This window comes from Colossoma macropomum, unplaced genomic scaffold (genome assembly GCF_904425465.1).
Source record: "Colossoma macropomum unplaced genomic scaffold, Colossoma_macropomum, whole genome shotgun sequence".
In the NCBI taxonomy this organism is placed as follows: domain Eukaryota; kingdom Metazoa; phylum Chordata; class Actinopteri; order Characiformes; family Serrasalmidae; genus Colossoma; species Colossoma macropomum.
Genome location: NW_023494801.1, coordinates 34,697,068 through 34,718,266, shown reverse-complemented (window position 1 = coordinate 34,718,266; position 21,199 = coordinate 34,697,068). Strand labels below are relative to the sequence as shown.

Sequence of the window (21,199 nt, the reverse complement as noted above, 5' to 3'; positions counted from 1 at the left end):
CCTTTCTAGCTTGGTGAGTTGGTGAGCAGCTTCTTACACAAACCTGAAGCTGGCTTCCTATTCACCAGCTTCTTGTTCAAATTTTCCCGTTCCACCTTAAATGGTGCAGCTTCAGACACCAGAAAGCTGCTGCTGCACCATTTAAGGTTTAAACACTCACTGTCCACTCACTGTCCACTCTATTAGACACTTTTACCTTGTCAGTCCACCTTGTAGATGTAAAGCCAGAGACGATAGCTCATCTGCTGCTGCACAGTTTGTGTTGGTCATCCTCTAGTCCTTCATCAGTGGTCACAGGATGCTGCCCACAGGACACTGTTGGCTGGATATTTTGGTTTGGTGGACTGTTCTCAGTCCAGCAGTGACACTGAGATGTTAAAAAACTCCAGCAGCACTGCTGTGTCTGATCCACTCGTACCAGCGCAACACACACTCACACACCACCACCACGTCAGTGTTACTGCAGTACTGAGGATGATCCACCACCCAAATAGTACTTGCTCTGTGAGGGTCCATGGGGGTCCTGACCACTGAAGAACAGGGTAAAAGGGGGCTAACAAAGTATCAGAGAAACAGATGGACTACAGTCTGTAACTGTAGAACTACAAAGTGCACCTATATAGTATGTGGAGCTGATAATGGATGGCGTTTACCATTTTGTATATGTTTGAAAACAACATCTGAAGGAAAAATAAAAGATGATCAACTAACATGCTAGGAATTCTGGGCCTTACTCTCTCAATGCTCGTCTAGTAGAGTTTTTGTGTTCTTCCATAAAAATAAGTACACTTAAGTTTTCAATCAGACAACTTGCCTGGATTGAGTGACCACAACTATTTGCAAGATAGTAAACAATTATAACGAATTATAACTGACTGGTTAGTTATAACTCATTTATCTGATTATAACTAATTACAACCAATGATACTTTTATTATTTAAGTAAAAATAACATCAGGGCTTCTGGTGTGTGTTAAACTGCAGGATTTGTCTCGACTGTAAGAGTTTACAGAGAGGCTAAAGGTCCAGCGATTTGCATGGTTTACTCTGTTTTTTCATGATAACGAGTCATTTTTATGTGTTTTCTCAAGATTTCAAGTTTATATCATTTATATCATTATACCAACATAACAGTTGTTATCTCACTGAAAGAACTCCCATTATGTCATGATGATAACATAAATAACTCACTTTTACAGAACACAAAACATGTTTATTTTCTTTCTGAGTGAGGTTGGGGTGGGTACCTTTCTGGTGGGCCAAACTCAAACGTCCTTTGTGATGCAAGTTAGATGCTTAAATAACTAGAAACATGCACAATTATCAGCATGTGAAGTTATCAGGTGCCTCAAGGTGTTAAATTTGCTTCACCAAACGTCTCTGCAAGCTTATCATTATCAGTGTGAGTCCGACAGTTTACGCTCTTGAAAACGATGCTTTTTCAAGGGTTCTTTAGTAAAGAAAATGGTTCTATATAGAGCATTTTTGAAAAGGGTTCTATATAGCACCCAAAAGCTTGACATCGTAACAATAGAAGAACGCTTTTCAAAAAGGCTCTATATAGAACCAACTACAGCACATTGTGAAGAACACTTTCATCATGCAGAGGGTTTTTGAGTGTTCATGGTTCTATATGGAACCACTTTCTTAACTAAAGCACCATCTTTTTTCAGAGTGCAGTCAGCGAATTAGTCTTATTTAATATGTGTGTGTGCAGTATATATTATTAGTAATGTATCTCTATTTAAAAAATGATTTGATGAAAGATTTCAGTCATGTTTTGCTTTTTTTTGCCAGAAACACACAGAAAAACACATCGAGTGCAGACAATTACTTCGTTATGTGGCTAACTACATAATTACAAACGCAGTTGAGTAATTTAAGTAAGTAATGTGTATTTAATTCCTAGCAAAAGCTGAAAATACACTGCGCTTCTAAGGGTCAAGAGAATGACTTGGCATATTCTTGAACAACATGCCTGGAACATATTTGTGCTTTGGAAGCCACATCTGGATATTGTAAGTGAAGGGTCAGCTATGGGAGAGCAGGGGGGGCTCGGGTGACGCTCGGAGCAAATCTTCAGCAAACATTCCATCCAGGAAACCAAACAAATTGAATTTCGCAGGAGGGCCGTGGAGGACTTTATCTGATTGACTAATGACGGGGCTCGGACCCTTAGATGCAAAGGAAATGCCTCATATAGGCTATCGCATTCTGTTCCCAGACACGCAAAGCTGCACATATTTATTAGGACTTCGGTTCTGATTGTTGCACAGTCTAAAAAAAAGCGATGCTGTCCAAGAGCAGCAGATTTAGACCCTAAATCTTCACTACACTGCAAAAAACGGCATCGCGTCAAGTAAAATGATCTTAAATCTAGTCAATAAATCTAATATTTCTCCTGTTAAGATTGTTATAAGCTTAATTTAAGACGTTTTAATTCATTTCTAGGCGTTTTGTACTTGTTTTAAGTGATTTTATTAAGTAAATTTATCTCACTATGTTGGCAGAAATGAGCTTGATGCCAGCAAAATTACCTGCCAGTATAGTGAGATAATTTTACTAAATAAAATGACTTAAAACAAGTGAAAAGTGTTTAGAAATAAGATGGATAATCTCATAATCAGTGCACAACCATCTGAAAATGGGAAATATTAGATTTATTGACCAGATTTAAGATCATTTCACTTGAAAAGATACTATTTTTACAAAACTTTCTACTTTTTCACATGAACTTTAAGATTAAAGGCTCTTTTTCTTCACCTGTAGTGCTACTTTCTTGGAAGTATGTGGTTTTGTTCCAACAGTTCCACACACATCTCATATGAAATAACAGTAAATGGGTAACTACACTCTTAAAAAGATGCTTCAAGGGGTTCTTTAGTAAAGAAAATGGTTCTATATAGAACCGTGAACACTCAAAGAACCTCCATTTGCAGTGTAGCATCCAAAGACAAGATGCCATTTTTTGCAGTGTAGGTTTATTTTGTAGCAGCACAGGTGCTACAGCAGAATCTTGTGGATGGACAAAGAAAGCGCTGCATGCTGGGAACACATGCAAATGGTTAATTCAGCTTTTCTTTTCACGTGATTAGTAGTGCCTGTCTAGCTCAAGCCATAACCTGGTGTGCTTCATGGTTAAAAAATAAATGGCTCTCATTTTTTACCAGCTCTATCAGGCTGTTTTCTCATGCGCACATCCTGTAATGTTATCAGTTGTAAACAATAGCACTGTTCTTCTGCTTAGATAGGCACCCCAGTGTAATCGACTTGCTGTCCTTGAAGAGCAGAATTAAAAAGCTGGCCAAACTGCAGAGCTGTTTGTCTTGTACATCTTTTGAACCTGTTTTGAGACCTGAATGAAAATTCTGCAGGGCAGCTGGTTCACAGCAGCTGCAAGCAATTACGATTTGTATGTTTCACTCAAGCAAAGTGAACTGAGTAGCTTGAGTGGCCCTGCCGGCCCCTCTAAAGCTCAAACTGCCTTTGTTTTGGAAAAAAGTGCCTTAGTCTGCATCAGTGAGAGAACAGCGAGTTCTCCTTTAAGACTTAATCTCACCCTAATACCCGTTTTCGGATGCTACACTGCAAAAGAAGGTTCTTTGAGTGTTCACGGTTCTATATAGAACCATTTTCTTTACTAAAGAACCCTTGAAGCACCATCTTTTTAAGAGTGTAGTTACCCATTTACTCTTATTTCATATGAGATGTGTGTGGAACTGTTGGAACAAAACCACATACTTCCAGGAAAGTAGCACTACAGGTGATGAAAAAAGACTTTAACCTTAAAGTTCATGTGAAAAAGTAAAAGGTTTTGTAAAAATAGTATCTTTTCAAGGGAAATGATCTTAAATCTGGTCAATAAATCTAATATTTCCCATTTTGAGATGGTTGTGCACTGATTATAAGATTATCCAGCTTATTTCTAGACATTATTTGCTTGTTTTAAGTGATTTTGATACTTTTTACGATACTGGCAGGTAATTTTGCTGGTTTCATATTTCTCAAAACAAGCAAAATTATGTGCCAACATAGTGAGATAATTTTACTTAATAAAATCACTTAAAACAAGTAAAAAGTGTCTAGAAATATATTAAATAATATTAAATTTGGCTTACAACAATTTCAGCAGTAGAAATATTAGATTTATTGACTAGATTTAACTTTACTTGACAAGATCCCATTTTTTTCAGTGTAATCACTACCAGTCAATATTTCACTTTCTTCCATCTTGCAAATGCTTTTACACTGCAAAAATGGTGTCTTGTCAAGTAAAATTATCTTAATCATAGTCAGTAAATCTAATATTTCTCCTGTTGAGATTGTTTTATTTTACAATTCAATTATTTAGCTAAATAATCTCATAATCAGTGCACGACCATCTCAAAATGGGAAATATTAGACACATCGACTAGATTTAAGACCATTTCACTTGACAAGACATTATTTTCTGCAGTGTAGTGCTTTCAACCATGCTTTTTGCAGAGAAACCATGTGCTGTGTGAGTTGTGCTCCTGCACAGCAAAGTCTGGACATTTTAAGACCTATTATACTGAATGATGGCTTATTGTGTTCCTTTGTGCCCAAACAGACTCATATAAACACCACAGGTGTTAATTCAACACTGTGATTTCTCAAAATGCATTTTTCTCATTTCTGTGATTGTCTTTAATTCTTCTCAGTCACTGGCAGGACGTTGTATAATCGCTCTAAACGGGGGAAGCTGGAAGAAGGAGGGGTGTGTATTATCCTTTCGGAGTATAGGCTCTGGTGGGTGTGGTTTTTGTGCTCTCACACATTTAACAGAGCTCCAGCCTGCACATCTGCATTTCTCCAGCTCCTGCCCTCTGCATCTCACAGGCATGGTTGCCCAAGTGACCAGCTCGCTGGTCAAGTGCCTGCTGATCATACTCGGACTCATCTCTGTCATCGTGAACATCGTACTGATCTGCTTGAACTCAAGCAGGCTTCTAAAATGCCACCTCCAAGTGCAGGACTCCATCGCAGCCAACCACACGGACCACAGCACGATTTTTGCGGACCTCACGCCGCAGGAGTACCTCGCGGTCCGGGATTACATGTGGAACCAGAAAGATTTGAAGATTTCCCGTTCTGCAATTGCAAAGCCATCAGAAAACTTCCTCTTCTTGATTGACCTCCTGCTTCCAAAAAAACAGGATGCTCTAAATTATTTGGACAAACGTGGTCCCAAACCCCAGCGCAAAGCCACTGTGGTCGTGTTCTTCGGGCAGTCCTCCTATCTCAAGGAATATGAGGTGGGACCCCTGGATGGTCACTTCCATCACCGAGATGTCACAAAGGAAAGGTACAATGTGGAGAGTCTACCTTTCACAGCCAGGACGGTGACCATCGGAGAATATGTGGAGCTTTTCATATTCCTAGAATTACAAGTGTTCCGGAAGCTCGAGAAGGAGCTGAGAGAGAGCTTTGGCTACATTCCAGGGAAGAGGAACCTGAACCCATTTGAAGGGATGCCCAGAGGACTGAAGGCAGGAGACCGAAAGACCTGGATTTCTTTCTTCCGTGACGAAAGCGGGATGTACATTCATCCAGTGGGTTTTGAAGTCTTAATCGACCATGAGAGTAAGAACTCGTCCGACTGGAGCGTGCTCAAGCTGCTCTACAATGGAAAATACTTCGAGACACTTGAAAGCTTCAAAAGGGACTATGAAACAGGTGCAGTGACCAAGATCGTCTACAAGGAGATTCCGAACTATGCCTCGCTGAAACCGAGAAAGAAGCCCACCGGCTTGAGTCCGCAGCAGTCTTACTTGCAAGGGAAAAGGTTCAGCGTGAAAAACAACCAGGTGATTTACATGGACTGGACCTTCGCCTTCGGCCTGAGCTCGCTAACGGGAATGCGCGTGTTTGACGTTCGCTTCAGAGGGGAGCGGATCGCCTACGAGATCAGCGTCCAGGAGGCCATGTCCGTCTATGGGTCCAACACACCTGGCATGGCCCTCACAAAGTTCCTTGACTCAAGCATCGGAATTGGCCGCTTTGCACACGAGCTGGTGAGGGGTGTAGACTGCCCCCATGTGGCCACCTACGTTGACGTCTACCGTTACATCGACACAAACGTCACGCAGCGCTTCCGCAATGCCATCTGCGTCTTCGAGTATGATGTTGGGCGGCCGCTCAGGCGCCACTTCTCAGACTTCTTCCACAACAGCTATGGCGGCATGCCCAACAGTGCCCTCTACATCCGCACCATCACGGCCATAGGAAACTACGACTACATATGGGACTTCATCTTCTACCAGAGCGGCTCTGTGGAGGCCAGGGTGCATGCCACCGGCTACATATCCTCATCCTACAAGGTGGACGGAAGCCTCAGGTACGGCCACCAGGTCGCGCAAAACGTGCTCGGAAACATCCACACGCATTTCGTCAACTTCAAGGTGGATCTGGATATTTTAGGTATGTAGATGTACATACCTACACCTAGTTTATATGTGAAATCGTGTGAGGGTTTGTTTTAAGGGCTCAAATTTTCCTTAATTTTTTGGAAATGACAGGTTTAATGTACACATTTAAATTGCTGGTTCTTTAATGGTTCTTTAATAAATTTAGAAAATGGTTCTATAAAGAGCTATGAACACTGAAAGAACACTGTCCATGATTAAAAGGTCCTTTGCATCATGAAAGTGTTCTTCAGATTGATAGAGAATGTGCTGTAAATGGTTCTATATAGAGCCTTTTTGAAAAGGGTTCTTTGTAGCACCAAAACGGTTCTTCTATTGTTACTATGTCAGGCTTGTTACAATAGAATTGTGGTTCTATATAGAACCCTTTTCAAAAAGGCTCTATAAGCCTGATATCGTAACCGTAGTAGAACCCTTTTTGGTGCTATATAGAACCATCTACAGCACATTCTCCATCAATCTGAAGAACTCTTTCACGATACAAAGTATCCTTTAATCATGCAAATCATGTGAGGGTCCATGGGGGTCCTGACCACTGAAGAACAGGGTAAAAGGGGGCTAACAAAGTATCAGAGAAACAGATGGACTACAGTCTGTAACTGTAGAACTACAAAGTGCACCTATATAGTAAGTGGAGCTGATAAAATGGACAATGAGCGTAGAAACAAGGAGGTGGTCAGAATGTTACGCCTGATCAGTGTATTTTCTCATTTTAATTGTAGAAAAGGGTCTGGGGCTGAAATAATGCTCAGGGATATAGCCCAATATCCCAGAGTGAGTCACACCCTGACTCTGAGGTATAATGAGAGGCTGTGAAGTGAAAAATGAATAATATTGTTAATTCACTCCACATTTGGTTCCCCAGGCGAGAGTTTGGTGACTCAGTGAGAGGAAACAAGCCTGGCAAGTGCCAGTCAAGTACAAACATGCACTGGGACATCCTGCCTTAGAATAAGTGACGCATAAAATGTTCCTCCTGACCACTCTTGGACTTCCCTGACTTTTGTCAGGTGTTTGATGAATATAGGAATTCATTCAACGCAACAGATATAAAACTCAAAAGTGTTTTTTTTTCCCATGTAAAAAATGTTTTACACATCTGAATATTCACTATTCAGTTCAATCTTTTTTTCAGTGGTGCATATCGAGTGTTTACTAGTATGTTGTTAACAGAGGTGGGAACAAGTCACCAAGTTGCAAGTAACAAGTAAGTCTCAAGTCTTTACAATCAAGTCCCGAGTCAAGTCCCAAGTCAAGATAGTCGAGTCTCGATTCAAGTCCCGAGTCGGTACAGGCAAGTCTCAAGTTGAGTCCCAAGTCAATAGTCCTAATCTTCGAGTCCTAAACAAGTCAGTCTGCATTCTTCAGCTAATTTAAGACCATAACACTGAATAGTGTACTATAGCCTTTTACTATAGCCTTTTACTTTTAATCACGGTGTGTTAGCCGTGTATGGCTGTGTATTAATTTTGTATTATTATTATTTTTTTACTCTTTCATTTAAAATATAAAATCCCAGGTACACAGATAACCATGATAGGCATACTGTATAGAAGAGTAGTGCGACTTCTTTGATGAATTTGAATCACTAAAGAATTTTAGGAACTACTGAACTTAAATAAAATAAAAATTATATTTGAAGTCATTTTTGGGAACATTTTGCACACAGGATTAAAGTAAAATCCAGCTCAGCACTAAAACTAGCTTAGCCAAATAAAAACAACCACGAGTTTGAACTGAATTTAGACAACAACAGAAACCAAAATGGCGGAGCTGAACAAACTTTACAGAAAAGACAGCAAAACGATGGTGAATATATGAAGCTGACATTGACTTTTTTCCACCAGCTTCTTATTTGAATTTTCCGTTCCACCTTAAATGGTGCAGCAGTCGGGCTCCGAAACGTAACTGCTGCACCATTTAAGATGGAATGGCAAATTCCAATACGAAGCTGGGGAATAAGAAGTCAGCTTAAGCCTCGTGGTGAATGTTGTGCTTGTTTTACCTGCAGAAGCTGTTAAAATCGTCAAATACAGAAAGCTGTGTTTCTTTAGTTTAACTACCATGAGGAAAATGGTCAGTTTGCCTGGTGAGGCTTATGGAGATGAACTTGAGCTCTAATGATTCACTCGTCTTCTGAATTGAAATGAACCGAGGAGAAGCTCAGTAAAAGACATCTGACGACATCGCTGTTTATTCGGTTTACGGCAGGAAAAAAATTCATTCACATGAAAAATAATCGACAGTGTAGAGGCCCGTCTGCAGTCAGGCTCTCCATGTTTCTTCCACTTTGTGTCTCGAGTCTTTCTGAGTCAAGAGGCTCCAGTCCGAGTCAGTGTCTGAGTCACTGGTGTTGAAGCCACAGTCGAGTCCCAAGTCTTTCTCAGTTTTCTCAAGTTAAGTCTAAAGTCATCAAATTCATGACTTGAGTCAGACTCGAGTCCAAGTCATATGACTCGAGTCCACACCTCTGGTTTTTAATATATAACAAAGGCAAACTGCAACTACAGTCTGCAGCACTATAATCACTCTCAGGTCACTTGTGTATCGTTGTTGTCGGAAGAAACCTTGTATCGTCATTTTTGTTATTTTTCAGTTTTTGATATAATTTGAATGTACATGTTTCCCTTTACATTGTGCGTAAATTTTGTGATGAATAGACTAAAAGAAATGACCCAAAATGACTTGGAAAAAAGTCCGGTTCCATTGACTTACATTAAAAGTAAAGTAGGTTTTTCCCTTCTCCTGTAAAGTTACCATTTTGGAAATACAAGGTTTTCTTCCGACAAAGAAAGTTAGAGAACATGTTGAAACTCTGGTACGTTTTCATTTATACCTGGAAATAAACACCAGAAAGTCTTGAAAATAATAAAACTAAGAGAAGTTGTGATGAGTACGCCTGATCAGTATATTTTCTCATTTTAATTGTAGAAAAGGGTCTGGGGCTGAAATAATGCTCAGGGATATAGCCCAATATCCCAGAGTGAGTCACACCCTGACTCTGAGGTATAATGAGAGGCTGTGAAGTGAAAAATGAATAATATTGTTAATTCACTCCACATTTGGTTCCCCAGGCGAGAGTTTGGTGACTCAGTGAGAGGAAACAAGCCTGGCAAGTGCCAGTCAAGTACAAACATGCACTGGGACATCCTGCCTTAGAATAAGTGACGCATAAAATGTTCCTCCTGACCACTCTTGGACTTCCCTGACTTTTGTCAGGTGTTTGATGAATATAGGAATGTTGAAACTCTGGTACGTTTTCATTTATACCTGGAAATAAACACCAGAAAGTTTTGAAAATAATAAAACTAAGAGAAGTTGTGATGAGTAATGAAGAAAAAAGGTTCAAAATTCGGCACTATTTCTAAATCACTATTCAAACTGAAGCTAATATGTGAAGCTGAGCATGTTGAGGTTTTAGTACTGAAAGGTCTGATTGTTTTTAGTCTGATCTCTTCCAGTGAAGCTTGTGTTCAGACGACTCTCAGGTGAATCTGATCTACTCATGCGAGGCTTTTGTCCATGCCAGCTCAAGTGCACGCTGTAATAAAAGGGACACACCACCAAATACTAAGAAATTCTGAAGTTCGTGTTGAAATTTTAAAGGTTCTACTTTTCACTCAGACTGTAATGCTGGTAATTTCATTTGCAATGAAAAACTTTGTATTACATTAGAAAGAAATGCAGAATAGAAGCATTTTGACCAGCACATTCAGACTTTTGGACCTCACTGTGTAAAGTGGCCCTAATCAGAATTAGTGTTAGTGCAGTGGTCTTTAATGGTGCTGTAGATCTCAGTAGTACAACAAAATCACATTCTTAGTGTGTCTCCTGATCTAACCTTGTTTTTTAAATATCATCACAAAATCTTTTATCTCCTTTTTTAAGTTTTTCTTTTTAATGGCATAATTTATAAATACCAGCCACCGTTTACACCGGTCAGGCATAAGATTATGACCACCTCCTTGTTTCTGTGCTCATTGTCCATTTTATCAGCTCCACTTACTATATAGGTGCACTTTGTATTTCTACAGTTACAGACTGTAGTCCATCTGTTTCTCTACTGTTACACCACTACTGTTTAATGGTTCTTTAAAGAACTGTCTTTGTAAATGACAAGTATTGATATAAATGTGAAACTTGTTAAACTTTAAAGGGCCCCAAATCATGAGAACCTGAATTTTCCTTCCTATTGTGAATGAATTGTTTTTGTGATGTCACAAAAAAATTGTCCATTTGCAAATATCCAGCACAGTATTTTGGCCCTACCCATTTGGGTGGAAGTAATATGACGTATTGCTGTCTGGAATGCTTTTTGATGGAGGCACAATACAGGACAGCCAATCAGAACAGAGCCGATTCACATATATCGGTCTTAAAGGCGCATTAACAAAAATTACCTGTTTAATTCTAAGGGATAAAGAGAGGTTGGAAAACAGCCAGGAAAAATGACTTATGACTTTTATTTTGTGCATAGAACCACACAAACTCAAAAAAGCTGACCTTGGAGGGGGGGGGGTAAAATGGAGGTAAAATGCAGGATATGAGCCCTTTAAAAAACCTCCACGTATTGTAATGGTTCTACACCAATTAAAAGTTGTCCTAGAACCGCACTGTCAAACCAATAAGCATTTAGAAATCTATTTTTTGAAAGTGAAAATGACTGTAACCATGGAAATCATTGTATTGTCACCATTTAAAGGAGTGTAAGCCCACCTTAATTGTGGAAATGGGTGTGGCAAGTGGGAGATAACATGAAAGAAAAAATAAGGGCCCTTTAAACAAACTCTACATACTGCAATGGTTCTGCACTAATTAAAGGTTTTCCTAGAGCTGCACAGTCAGACCAACACACACACACACACACACACACACACACCTTCTAAACTGCTTATCCTTCTGGGTCGCAGGGGGAGCAGGAGCCTATCCCAGCTGTCACTGGGCAGAAGGCAGGATACACCCTGGACAGGTCACCAGTCCATTGCAGGGCAGACAGACAGACATACACATTCACACACACACATTCACACCTAGGGGCAATTTAGCATGTCTTTGGACTGTGGGAGGAAACCCACACTAACAAGGGCAGAAGACACACACTCCACACAGAAAGGACCCTGGTCGCCCAGCCGGGAATCAAATCCAGGCCCTTCTTGCTGTGTGGCGCCACCGTGCCGCCCAGCCAGACCAACAGCCATTTAGAAATCTATTTTTTGGAAAGTGCAGGTTTAAGCTGGTAAACTTCACTAAACCCAAGCTTTGCAGGTACAATGAAGGCTTGAAACTAGAGTTGTGTACAGTTTCCTAAACCCACCCTCCAGTAAAAATATTCTTACTTCAATTACATAATGACTTACGCAGAAGTAAAGTTGTGTACCAACGACTGCGTAAGTCTGGAGAGGCCATGAGCTGTTGTTATAATTTTCTGGATTGTTATCTTGAGATCACAAGATAACTAACTCATTATTTCAGGATAACAACTTTGTTATCTTGAGATAACAAGATAATTAACTTGTTATATCAAGAAGAAAAAGACAACTTGAGTAGAAATACAAAAGTAGCAACATGTGGTGTTGGGCTGAACCCGCGGGGAGTAAAACTGTGGAGGTGCTGTGTCCTTCACTCTGTTGTCCTCCTACATGGCCTGCTGTTAGTGTGTGTGTGTCTGTGTGTGTATGTGTTTGTTTATATGTGTGTGTGTGTGTGTGTGAGGGTAGACCACATGGACAGGCTGCTGACTGGCTATAGCTGCTAAAGGAGAACCCTACACTGGACACTTTTTACATAAATTGTTGTGGCTGTATTGATTTAAAAACAATAATGTGGTGGGTCCACCAGACCACTGAGTAACAAACACATCAACACCACACAGAGGATAAAAAACCGAACTTTGTTGGTTCATCTGGCCTAAACAGCTTTTGTAACGTCCCATTCATCTAATATTAATGTCTTGTTTTAACCTGAAGGTGTAAGCAATAACTTCCTGACGAAAGACATGGCGTTTGAGGAGGTGACATTGCCATGGACGACTGAGCGGAAGGTGAAGGTACCGTACCTGGTGGAAAGTCAGAGCAGGACGGAGAAGGAGGCAGCACTGCGTCATGGCGCTAAAACCCCCCGCTACCTCCATGTGGCCAGCAGTCTGAAGAACCGCTGGGGTCACGACCGCTCTTACAGGCTGCAGTTGACCAGCTTTGCTGGAGACCATCTCCCTGAGAGCGAGCCGGAGGAGAGGAGCATGTCCTGGGCTCGGTGAGAGAGTTCATTCATAAACACGTGTTCAGCACATGATGACATGGGTTTCACAAGTTTTAGCATAGCCCAGAAAACGAGGGCAAGTCTAGCATGACCATGGAAATGAGTGTAAACCTAAAATCACCACAGAAATTATAGTGGCCTAATCATAGAAACGGTTGTAGCACAACAACTATCTAAATTAATGTAAGCCTATTGTATCCATGAAAACGGTTGTAGCAAAATAATGGATATCAGTGTATTATAAGCATGGAAGTGAGTGTAGCATAACAACGAAAAACAAGTGAAACCTGGCATAACCATGGAAAAGAGCATAATGTAAGCATGAAATTCGCCACAGCGTAACTATGGTAATAAGTGTAAACCTACCATGATCATGGAAATGGGAGTAGTGTAACCATGGAAATATGTGTAAACCTACCATAATCATAGAAAACGTGTGTAGCATAACCATGCAAATGACTAAAAAAACTTACCATAACCCATAGAAATGTGTCCCTGGTAACCATAGAAATTGTTGTAGTGTAACCATAGAAAATGGATGTAGCATTACCCATAATAATGTAAATGAGAGTAGTGTAACCATGGAAATGAGTGTAAACCTACCATAATCATAGAAAAAGGGTGTAGCATAACCATGGAAATCACTGTATTGTAACTATGGAAATGGCTGTAGTGCAACCATGGAAATGACTAAAAAACTTACCGTCACCCATAGAAATGTGTCCATGGTAACCATGGAAATTTTTGTAGTGTAACCGTAGAAACAGGTGTAGCGTAACCGTCCAAATGAGTGTAAGCCTACCAGAGTTGTGAAAATGGGTGTAGCATTATCCATAATTGGGTGTACCATAACCATGGAAATGAGTGTAAACCTACCATAACCATGTAAATGGGTGTAGCGTAACCATGGAAATCACTGCATTGTAGCCATAGAAAAGGGTGTAAGCACCTAAAATAGTCTAAACCTTAAACATGCGGGGTGTGATGTTATCACACCACACGTTAACAGGGAAAGGTGTAGCGTGAAGCCCAGCAGCACCACTGTGTCTGATACACTTACAGCATTTCATCGAAATATTTTTCTCTGTAATCAGAGATACTAGTTTGCGGTGGTTTAAGGTCTTATTGAAATCCGTGCTGAACTCCTGAAAAAATACTTAAATACATACTTAAAACGTTCCTCAAATGTTCTAAAAGCGAAAAGTTCTATTTAGAACCATGAGTTCTGTATAGAACCATTTCATGCTTAAATGGTTCTTTGCATTGTGAGATAGAACCTTTTTGAAAATGGTTCTGTATGAAGCCAAAAAGTTTTTTTTATTGTTATAAGCTTGACATTGTAACAATAGCAAAACCCTTGTTGGTGCTATTTTCAAAAAGGTTCTGTATAGAACCATCTACAACACATTCTCCATGAATCTGAAGAACCATTTCACAGTGCAAAGAACCATTTGAGTGTGAAATGGTTCTATATAGAAGTACTGCTGGTTGTTCGAATGGTAATAATTTGAAACGTTAATTCATTTATGACCTGTTGTAAAGTGTAAAGCATTCAGTCGTACATGAACTATTCGACTATGAATTAAGTGACTATTACTGACCTCTTACAATCAATAGAGAACGTTTAAAGCTATGTATTTACATGTCTAGTGTATTTTAAAAGGAATCCGGACTAGATAGCCATCATGTGGTTGGCTCTGATACTGATTACATTAGTGACCGTGTCCAGTTCTCTTTGGAAGAAGACACCTGGGCACTCTTCCAGATTTCTTAAATGCTATTCAGAGTTGTTTAGATCTGATTAAAGTAGAAAGAAAATACAGTTTATATTGTTAAAGAATTACAAACACTGTTCTGTTTAGACAAATAGTGAGACATATTATTTATCACTTTAGCTAATAGTGATGTAAGATTATAAAAAGATTACTAATTATGGTATCGTTTCAGGTGTAATCTCTCCTCGTGATCTATTTCTTTCCTTCTTCAGGTACAAAGTTGCCATAACGAAGCACAAAGACAATGAGCCGACCAGCAGCAGCCTGTACGGTCAGAACTACATGTGGGAACCTGTGGTAGACTTCAGCAAGTACATTGAGGATAATGAGGGCATTGAGAACCAGGTGAGTTTTTCTGATATTTCGTGACTCATTTATGCATCACAGATACAGCTCATTCTTTTACACTGTGGGTTTGTTATTCACTATTGAGCTCAAGACTTCTTATTTCACAATGACACTCAATTAGATAGTGACGGTAATGGAAGGTAAAGAGGTTAAAGAGGAAATGTAAGTCCACTCACAGGTCATAGGAGTTATACAACAGTTAGTTCCGGCCACACAAGCTGATTGGTTGAGAAGTGCTCTAACTGTGTTGTTATTTCACCATAACATCACAGGTTTACACTCCGCTGAGACGCTGTTGCTAAGCAACGACTTTGACAGTTGTAGGAGACGCTCAAGCCATTTGAACATTTTTACTTCTTTCTTTGCCACAAACAGAAAATGGACACTTTTAAGATCACATTTGACCGACAACCTGGAATCAGCCAGAAATGAACCCAATACCATTCGCCAAACGTGTAGTCTGATCTTCAGAGTCTGACCAAATCAGACTGAGCCATAAAACTGCCGCAATATCAAGTTCAGCTCAGTTTTGTCAGTTCTTGCCAGATCAGTATTAATGTTGTTTTGTTCCAGCCAGTCTGTAAAGCATCTTACAGCCCATTTAGTTTGGCGAATGGTGTTGGGTTCATTTCTGGCTGATTCCAGGTTGTTCAGCTGTTCTTCTGTCACAGCTGCCGACTGAAAAGCTGCTCAGTGGTGATGACAGTTTGGGAATTTAGTGTAAGGAGCTGGAGAACGAACTGCCGGCTGTGCAGCGAGTGGGCAGAGCTCGTTACTCTGACGTAGCAACAAGCTGCTCGTTAAGGAACTATAATTTGGTGAAGGAACTGCGAACATTAAAACATATTAAACGCCGCGTTCACGGCCCAGTTTATTAATTTATTACTGTATTTATTTAACTGTTGTATTAAAGCAGTAGAACACTCGAGGAGTGTGTTATCGCCAATAACATCACGGCTGTGATGATCTACGGCGACCAAATCACAGCCGTGATGTCATTTCGTGACAACACATGACATCTCGTGTTCTGTTGCCTAATTATCATGGAAACAAACAATTCCCTGTTTTTGTGATGTATGAAAAACCTTAGAGCTCGGCCCTCAGTTTAAACCATAAATGTCAAAATGTGATTAAAAAATCACCCCTATGAGATTTGTAATTGCATATTAGCGCTCAGCTATCAGACAGGGACATTTTGTTATAACCATTATACACACGCCCCCCACACACACCTCCCAACCAATAAACGCATTTCACTGAAACTTTGACCTACTTTCTAGTTTGTTTTTATTTTGTACGCTTCTGTTTAGCATTCACTGTTTTGGTGATAATCTTTAATAATCACATATTAATTAATAGAATACTGAGTAATCCCAGATCTTTTGAAAACTGCTTGGCCTGCCATTTAAATAGATGTTACTGCAAATCTGTGCAGTCGTCCGCTTCTTCTGGTGTAGGTTCATGGCAACTAGCATACTAATAGTACCCTGCAAGCGAATTTCAAAGCCATGCCCACATGCTTTACATATTAAAAAATGGGGCATTTTCCAGTTTCATTATTCATTTAACCACCAGAACATTTAAGCTCTACGGAAAATACTGCAAATTTCACTCACATGCAGTAGAGATGGTGGGAAGTTTACTCTATTACAGCCCAACAGCTTTTAAAGGCTCCAGAATAATCTAATGCTTTAAAAGTGAAGGTGAACAACAATAAAACATTGTGTACATATTATTTAATGTTATTTATAATATTAGCTTTTTTTCTGATCCTGTTTCCCAGCTGTAGATGAGGATCAGATGAACTTTCTCAACTTCTGAAGGTTCCAGGGCTGGAGCTGTATCTGCTCTAAGAAAATACCAAAGTCTTTGCAATTATTTGGTCACTTTTAGTTCGGTTATTTTACTGCTGCAAGTGCTGAAATTACAAAGCACGTCACTGTTTATTTTCAGTTCCATGTACTCAAGTTAAACTTCTAAGCTGTACTGACTCCACACACCCCGTCTCGTCTCCAGGCTTTTATTTTACTGTTCTGTTTTAAAACATTCGGTTATGAAAAGGTACAAATACAAACTTTTCACCTGGAAAAACTTATTTAAGGTTCACAATCAGACCTTAAAACCACTGTTGTAGCTTTGAGGGAACATTTACACTGTTTGTACCTTGATGAACGGAAAATGAAACGTATCAGAACCTTTATTTCTAACAGTGTAGGACCCACCGACGATAGGGTCTTCAGGAAACCATAAGTGGTTCTTCCATGGCATCATTCTAAAGAACCATTTTGATCTTCTACAGGACTTGGTTGCCTGGGTAACCGCAGGCTTCCTCCACATCCCACATGCAGAGGACATCCCCAACACAGTTACTGTAGGCAACGGTGGCGGCGTCCTCCTGAGACCGCACAACTACTTTGATGAAGATCCGTCCATTCACTCGCCGGACGGTGTGTACTTCACGCCTGGCTCGGAGCACGACTGTGAGTACAACAAGGTGGCATGTTTAGAGAAGGATCTGTGCAGTCCAACACTGGAGCCCTACACCTACAACGGCTTTGAAGGAGTCATGAAGTTCGAGGGGTAACTCCTGTTGTGAATAGTAGCTGTAAGTTAAGGTGATTGGACATTTCACAGCTCATCTGAGCGGCTTCGTCAGTTGTGATCAGACGTCTTCCAGATGAGAGCAATGATGTTATTCACGAAGACTCCCCCCCGTACCAGAATCCGCAGTCGATCAGCCAAAATATGTTTGGTGCCTCATTAGTGTTGCCCTTCATTAGCTGCGAGGCTAATGTAGCAGTAATAAAAAGCTTATACACCCACCAATTAGCATGCTTAGATCATCACATTCAAACCTTGAACCGTGTGGAGTTGTTCAGTATCTCTGATAGACTTGATTATGTGGTTTCTGACACTGTATCACTTAGTCTTATCTGTAAACATGGACTTAAGTAGAGACAAAATTCAAACTTGAAAGATTTCAAGATGGCTCTTAATACTGTTTTTAGCTATGTACAGCTGTGACCGCTGGCTCAAAATCCCCAGAGTTTGGTGGAAAGAATAAACTGTTAGCCATGTAATAAACTGAACACAAGAAATGTGTAAGATCTCAATTAAAGCTGCACTATGTAAGATATTTTGGTAAAAATTGAAATAAGTAGCATCCCTGAGTCAGGAGGGAAAACACTCTCTAAAGTGCATGCGATGCCGCAAGCCAGAGGCGTCAGGCTGAGAGTTTTTCAGGCCACTGCACGTCTTTACCATCATGCACAGGCTCAAAACAGAAAGTCCAGCTCGATGTTCAGGTCTCAAACACAAAATCAACGTTATACTGATGAAGATATGATGAAAATAGTAGATAATTCACTTACATTCTCAGAAGACAAGTCCTTTATCAGGTTTTGAGTTCTCTTTGAATATTCTTTCAATCATCAGATTCATCCTCTCGGGGAAGGGGAAATTACACATTTCCACCAGAGAGGTCGCCAAAGCCCCAGAATCTTACACAGTAGGTGCGCTCCAAAGCCTGGGCTGCAGCCGAGGCAGGGCGGGTCCTCGGGAGGACTGTCCTATGAAGACTCTCTCCTTAGTAGCCTATTGGTCACACAAATGGAACAGTCCTGTGTCGTGACATCACCAGTAAAAGTCCCGCCTCTTGATATTGTGGCGCAGAACTTGTGAGGGAACTGGTGAGAGAAAATGGAGCCCGGTGCACTGCGTTTGTTGCTATGGTAGCTAATACACCAACAAGCTTATGTAGCACAGTAAACTACATATATACGAATATTTCTGATTAATATATGATATGAATATGGATGAACGGTTTGATCAATCATTTTACACTCCATAAGGTAACGAAGACAAATTCAAGGATGTGAACAACTTGCCTTTTAAAACGAGCTCTACTCCAACGGCACCGTTTTCCGTCATTTTCGTTGTGCTGTTTTTTTTTCTTTGCACCGTTCATACGCAGAGTATTGTGGGTAACCGAAGGCCTCAAAGGACACATCTGATGCATCCTTAAAATCACTCAGAATGTAGGCTGCATTTCTAAGCTGCCTACGAAGGGTCACTTTGGAACGGCCTTCTATGACGTAGAGGCCAAGAAATGCCTACCTCGGCTGCAGCCTAGCTTTGAAGCACAGCTAGTGAGTTTAGAAGACTTGAGCATTACGAAAGAAGAAAGGAATTGTTAACCAAAACGCTGCCATTGAAGCTGCATCTGCACCGCTATGGCGAACAAGTTGGCAGCCATCCAACGCTGGAATAGCCAGGTGATATGGGACCCCAGACAACAATATGTCAAACAGTGAAAGGTGTTTTAATGTTGCTAACTAATCATTCAGAATAGCTGCTGCTACAGCTTTCAGCTACACAAAGTACTGTTAAGTGTAAAATTCAATTACTTGTTAGCTATACTAGCCTCAAAACTAAAAAAAAATCCAGCTAAAAACTAAAGCAGCAGACTTCGGGCACCAAACATGTCTTGGCTGATCAACTATGTTTGGGGGTTGACTTCAACCTCTTTGGTAGGCCCAGACTTTATTACACACTCTTATAATCTAAGAATAGCTCAGCCAGTTTGCATTGAAGCCCCTGTAGCTACTGAAGAATAAGCCTTAGTATGTAATAAATCTGGGATCTTAAGGGGTGAAACCAAAAGTGCAGTCACCTTGATTTGTATTACTAGGCAGTTCAATGAGCCACATAATTAAAAGCCTTCTGTTAAACCCTTTTTAGTCCCTTTTACTCTTTTTAACCACAATATTAAGTCCAATACTTAAGTATTGTGATTGTATATTTGGTACATTTGTATTGTTTTTGTTTGTTTGTGTGGGGTTTTTTTCTATATTGTTTTTTTGTGATATCAATTATTAATACAGTTTTCTCTGTATTATTTTATTATTAATATCAAATGCACTGCAAAGACACAGACTCTTCATTAACTCTGTATTCAACACCTCGTTAGTGATATAGCTTTACATAGCTGTGTAGTCTGCAGTACTAGTTTGTGGAAGATCATCCAAACCCTGCCTCTGTTTCATTATGAGTTTCTGTACATTTAATTAGTACATACTGGTTTATGCAGAGGATTTCATTATGGAGAATTTTAAAGGGCCCATATCATGGAAAAACTACATTTTCTTGACTTTTGTAAAATAAAAGACTTTGTAAACCCAAAATTTCATCACACTCGCCACGCCCATTCATTCACACTGAAGTTATAAGGAGTGTTTCAGCCTGACTGCTTTTTTTGAATAAGGCACAGTAGAATGGAGCCAATCAGAATAGAGCTAATTTACATATATCACTCTTAAAGGCCCAGTCACAAAAACAGACCGTTTAATTCTAAGGGAATAAAGAGAGGCTGGAGATGCATTATTACATTAATATTAATTGATATGGTTAATTTAAACATGAATTATGGCTGTTTTTGTAAAAACGCATTTTAAATGGACCTCAGGGAAAAAATAAAACACAAAAAAAGGGTAAAATATGGGCCCTTTAAACCAAATGTGATCTCATCTGAAGCAGAACCTACTGTAAAATCCTACATTCGTGTATTGTGTTACTGTTGTGGAGTTATTTTCTTTGCTCTGCTGCATTTACCACCTTTCTATTCTACAGTATTTCAAAAAAAAAAAAAAGATCTATATGGCGCTGCTGCTGAGCGATTCATTACAGATACAGAAAAAGTTCTGACCAACCTCCTCTGATTGTCTTTTCATAGGGAATTCCACTTTTATTATTAAACAGAGAGATTCAGAGTGGTTTGGTATGAAATGGTTCAGATGTCTTTACAGTGGTGGTGATAGGAACCAGGGGTCACCATGACTACAACACAAATATAGACATTTTATTTACTATCCAGAACCACCAGTGAACCTACACGAGTCTTCTGAGTTTATATGGAATGTTGATGATGGAAAATAGTGGAAAATCTGAAATAATAAGTTTTCTTTTGGGACTATTTTGCCTCACAGCACCCTGCATATTATGTATCCCTCCACCATGAATGGAGTTTAAGGCCAAGATCTTCTCAAAACTATCATAAAACAGTGTCTCAGTCATCAGGCAGTGAATTCATAACCATTTCATGTAGTAACTTTCTGTGAGGGAGCTTTTAGAGGTGGACGTCTGGTTCCTATCACCACCACTGTGAACAGTTCTGACTCTGTGAGTTTCTCTAGAACGGAGAATTTTACACCAAACCACTCTGAACGACTCTGTTTACCTCTGTAGAGAATGAATTTCAAAGAACTTTATAATGAAAAGAACACAGTAGCACCACATGGCTGGACAGTATTAAGTGTGTAGGACATTATAAGAGACGTGTGCTGTGGAGTTATGAGTGAAATGAAATGTGGTTTAT

The 21,199-nt window shown here is 39.9% G+C and overlaps 1 protein-coding gene across 1 annotated transcript; it reads left to right on the top strand.

The window, feature by feature from the left end:
* The first annotated feature begins 4,784 nt into the window (after window positions 1-4,784).
* aoc2 (amine oxidase copper containing 2) lies at window positions 4,785-20,474 on the top strand. Its single transcript, XM_036589273.1, has 4 exons — window positions 4,785-6,440; window positions 12,412-12,697; window positions 14,691-14,823; window positions 17,126-20,474. The coding sequence occupies exons 1-4, from the start codon at window positions 4,862-4,864 to the stop codon at window positions 17,408-17,410; spliced, it is 2,283 nt and encodes a 760-aa protein (XP_036445166.1). The 5' UTR covers window positions 4,785-4,861; the 3' UTR covers window positions 17,411-20,474.
* The last annotated feature ends 725 nt before the right edge of the window (window positions 20,475-21,199 follow it).

What these genes read in the sequence shown, in the direction of transcription:
- aoc2 (XM_036589273.1), top strand. Translation starts at nt 4,862, where the DNA reads ATGGTTGCCCAAGTGACCAGCTCGCTGGTCAAGTGCCTGCTGATCATA. An exon ending in GGTGGATCTGGATATTTTAG is followed by an intron (nt 6,441 to 12,411) that starts GTATGTAGATGT and finishes TTTAACCTGAAG; the next exon opens with GTGTAAGCAATAACTTCCTG. An exon ending in AGGAGCATGTCCTGGGCTCG is followed by an intron (nt 12,698 to 14,690) that starts GTGAGAGAGTTC and finishes TTCCTTCTTCAG; the next exon opens with GTACAAAGTTGCCATAACGA.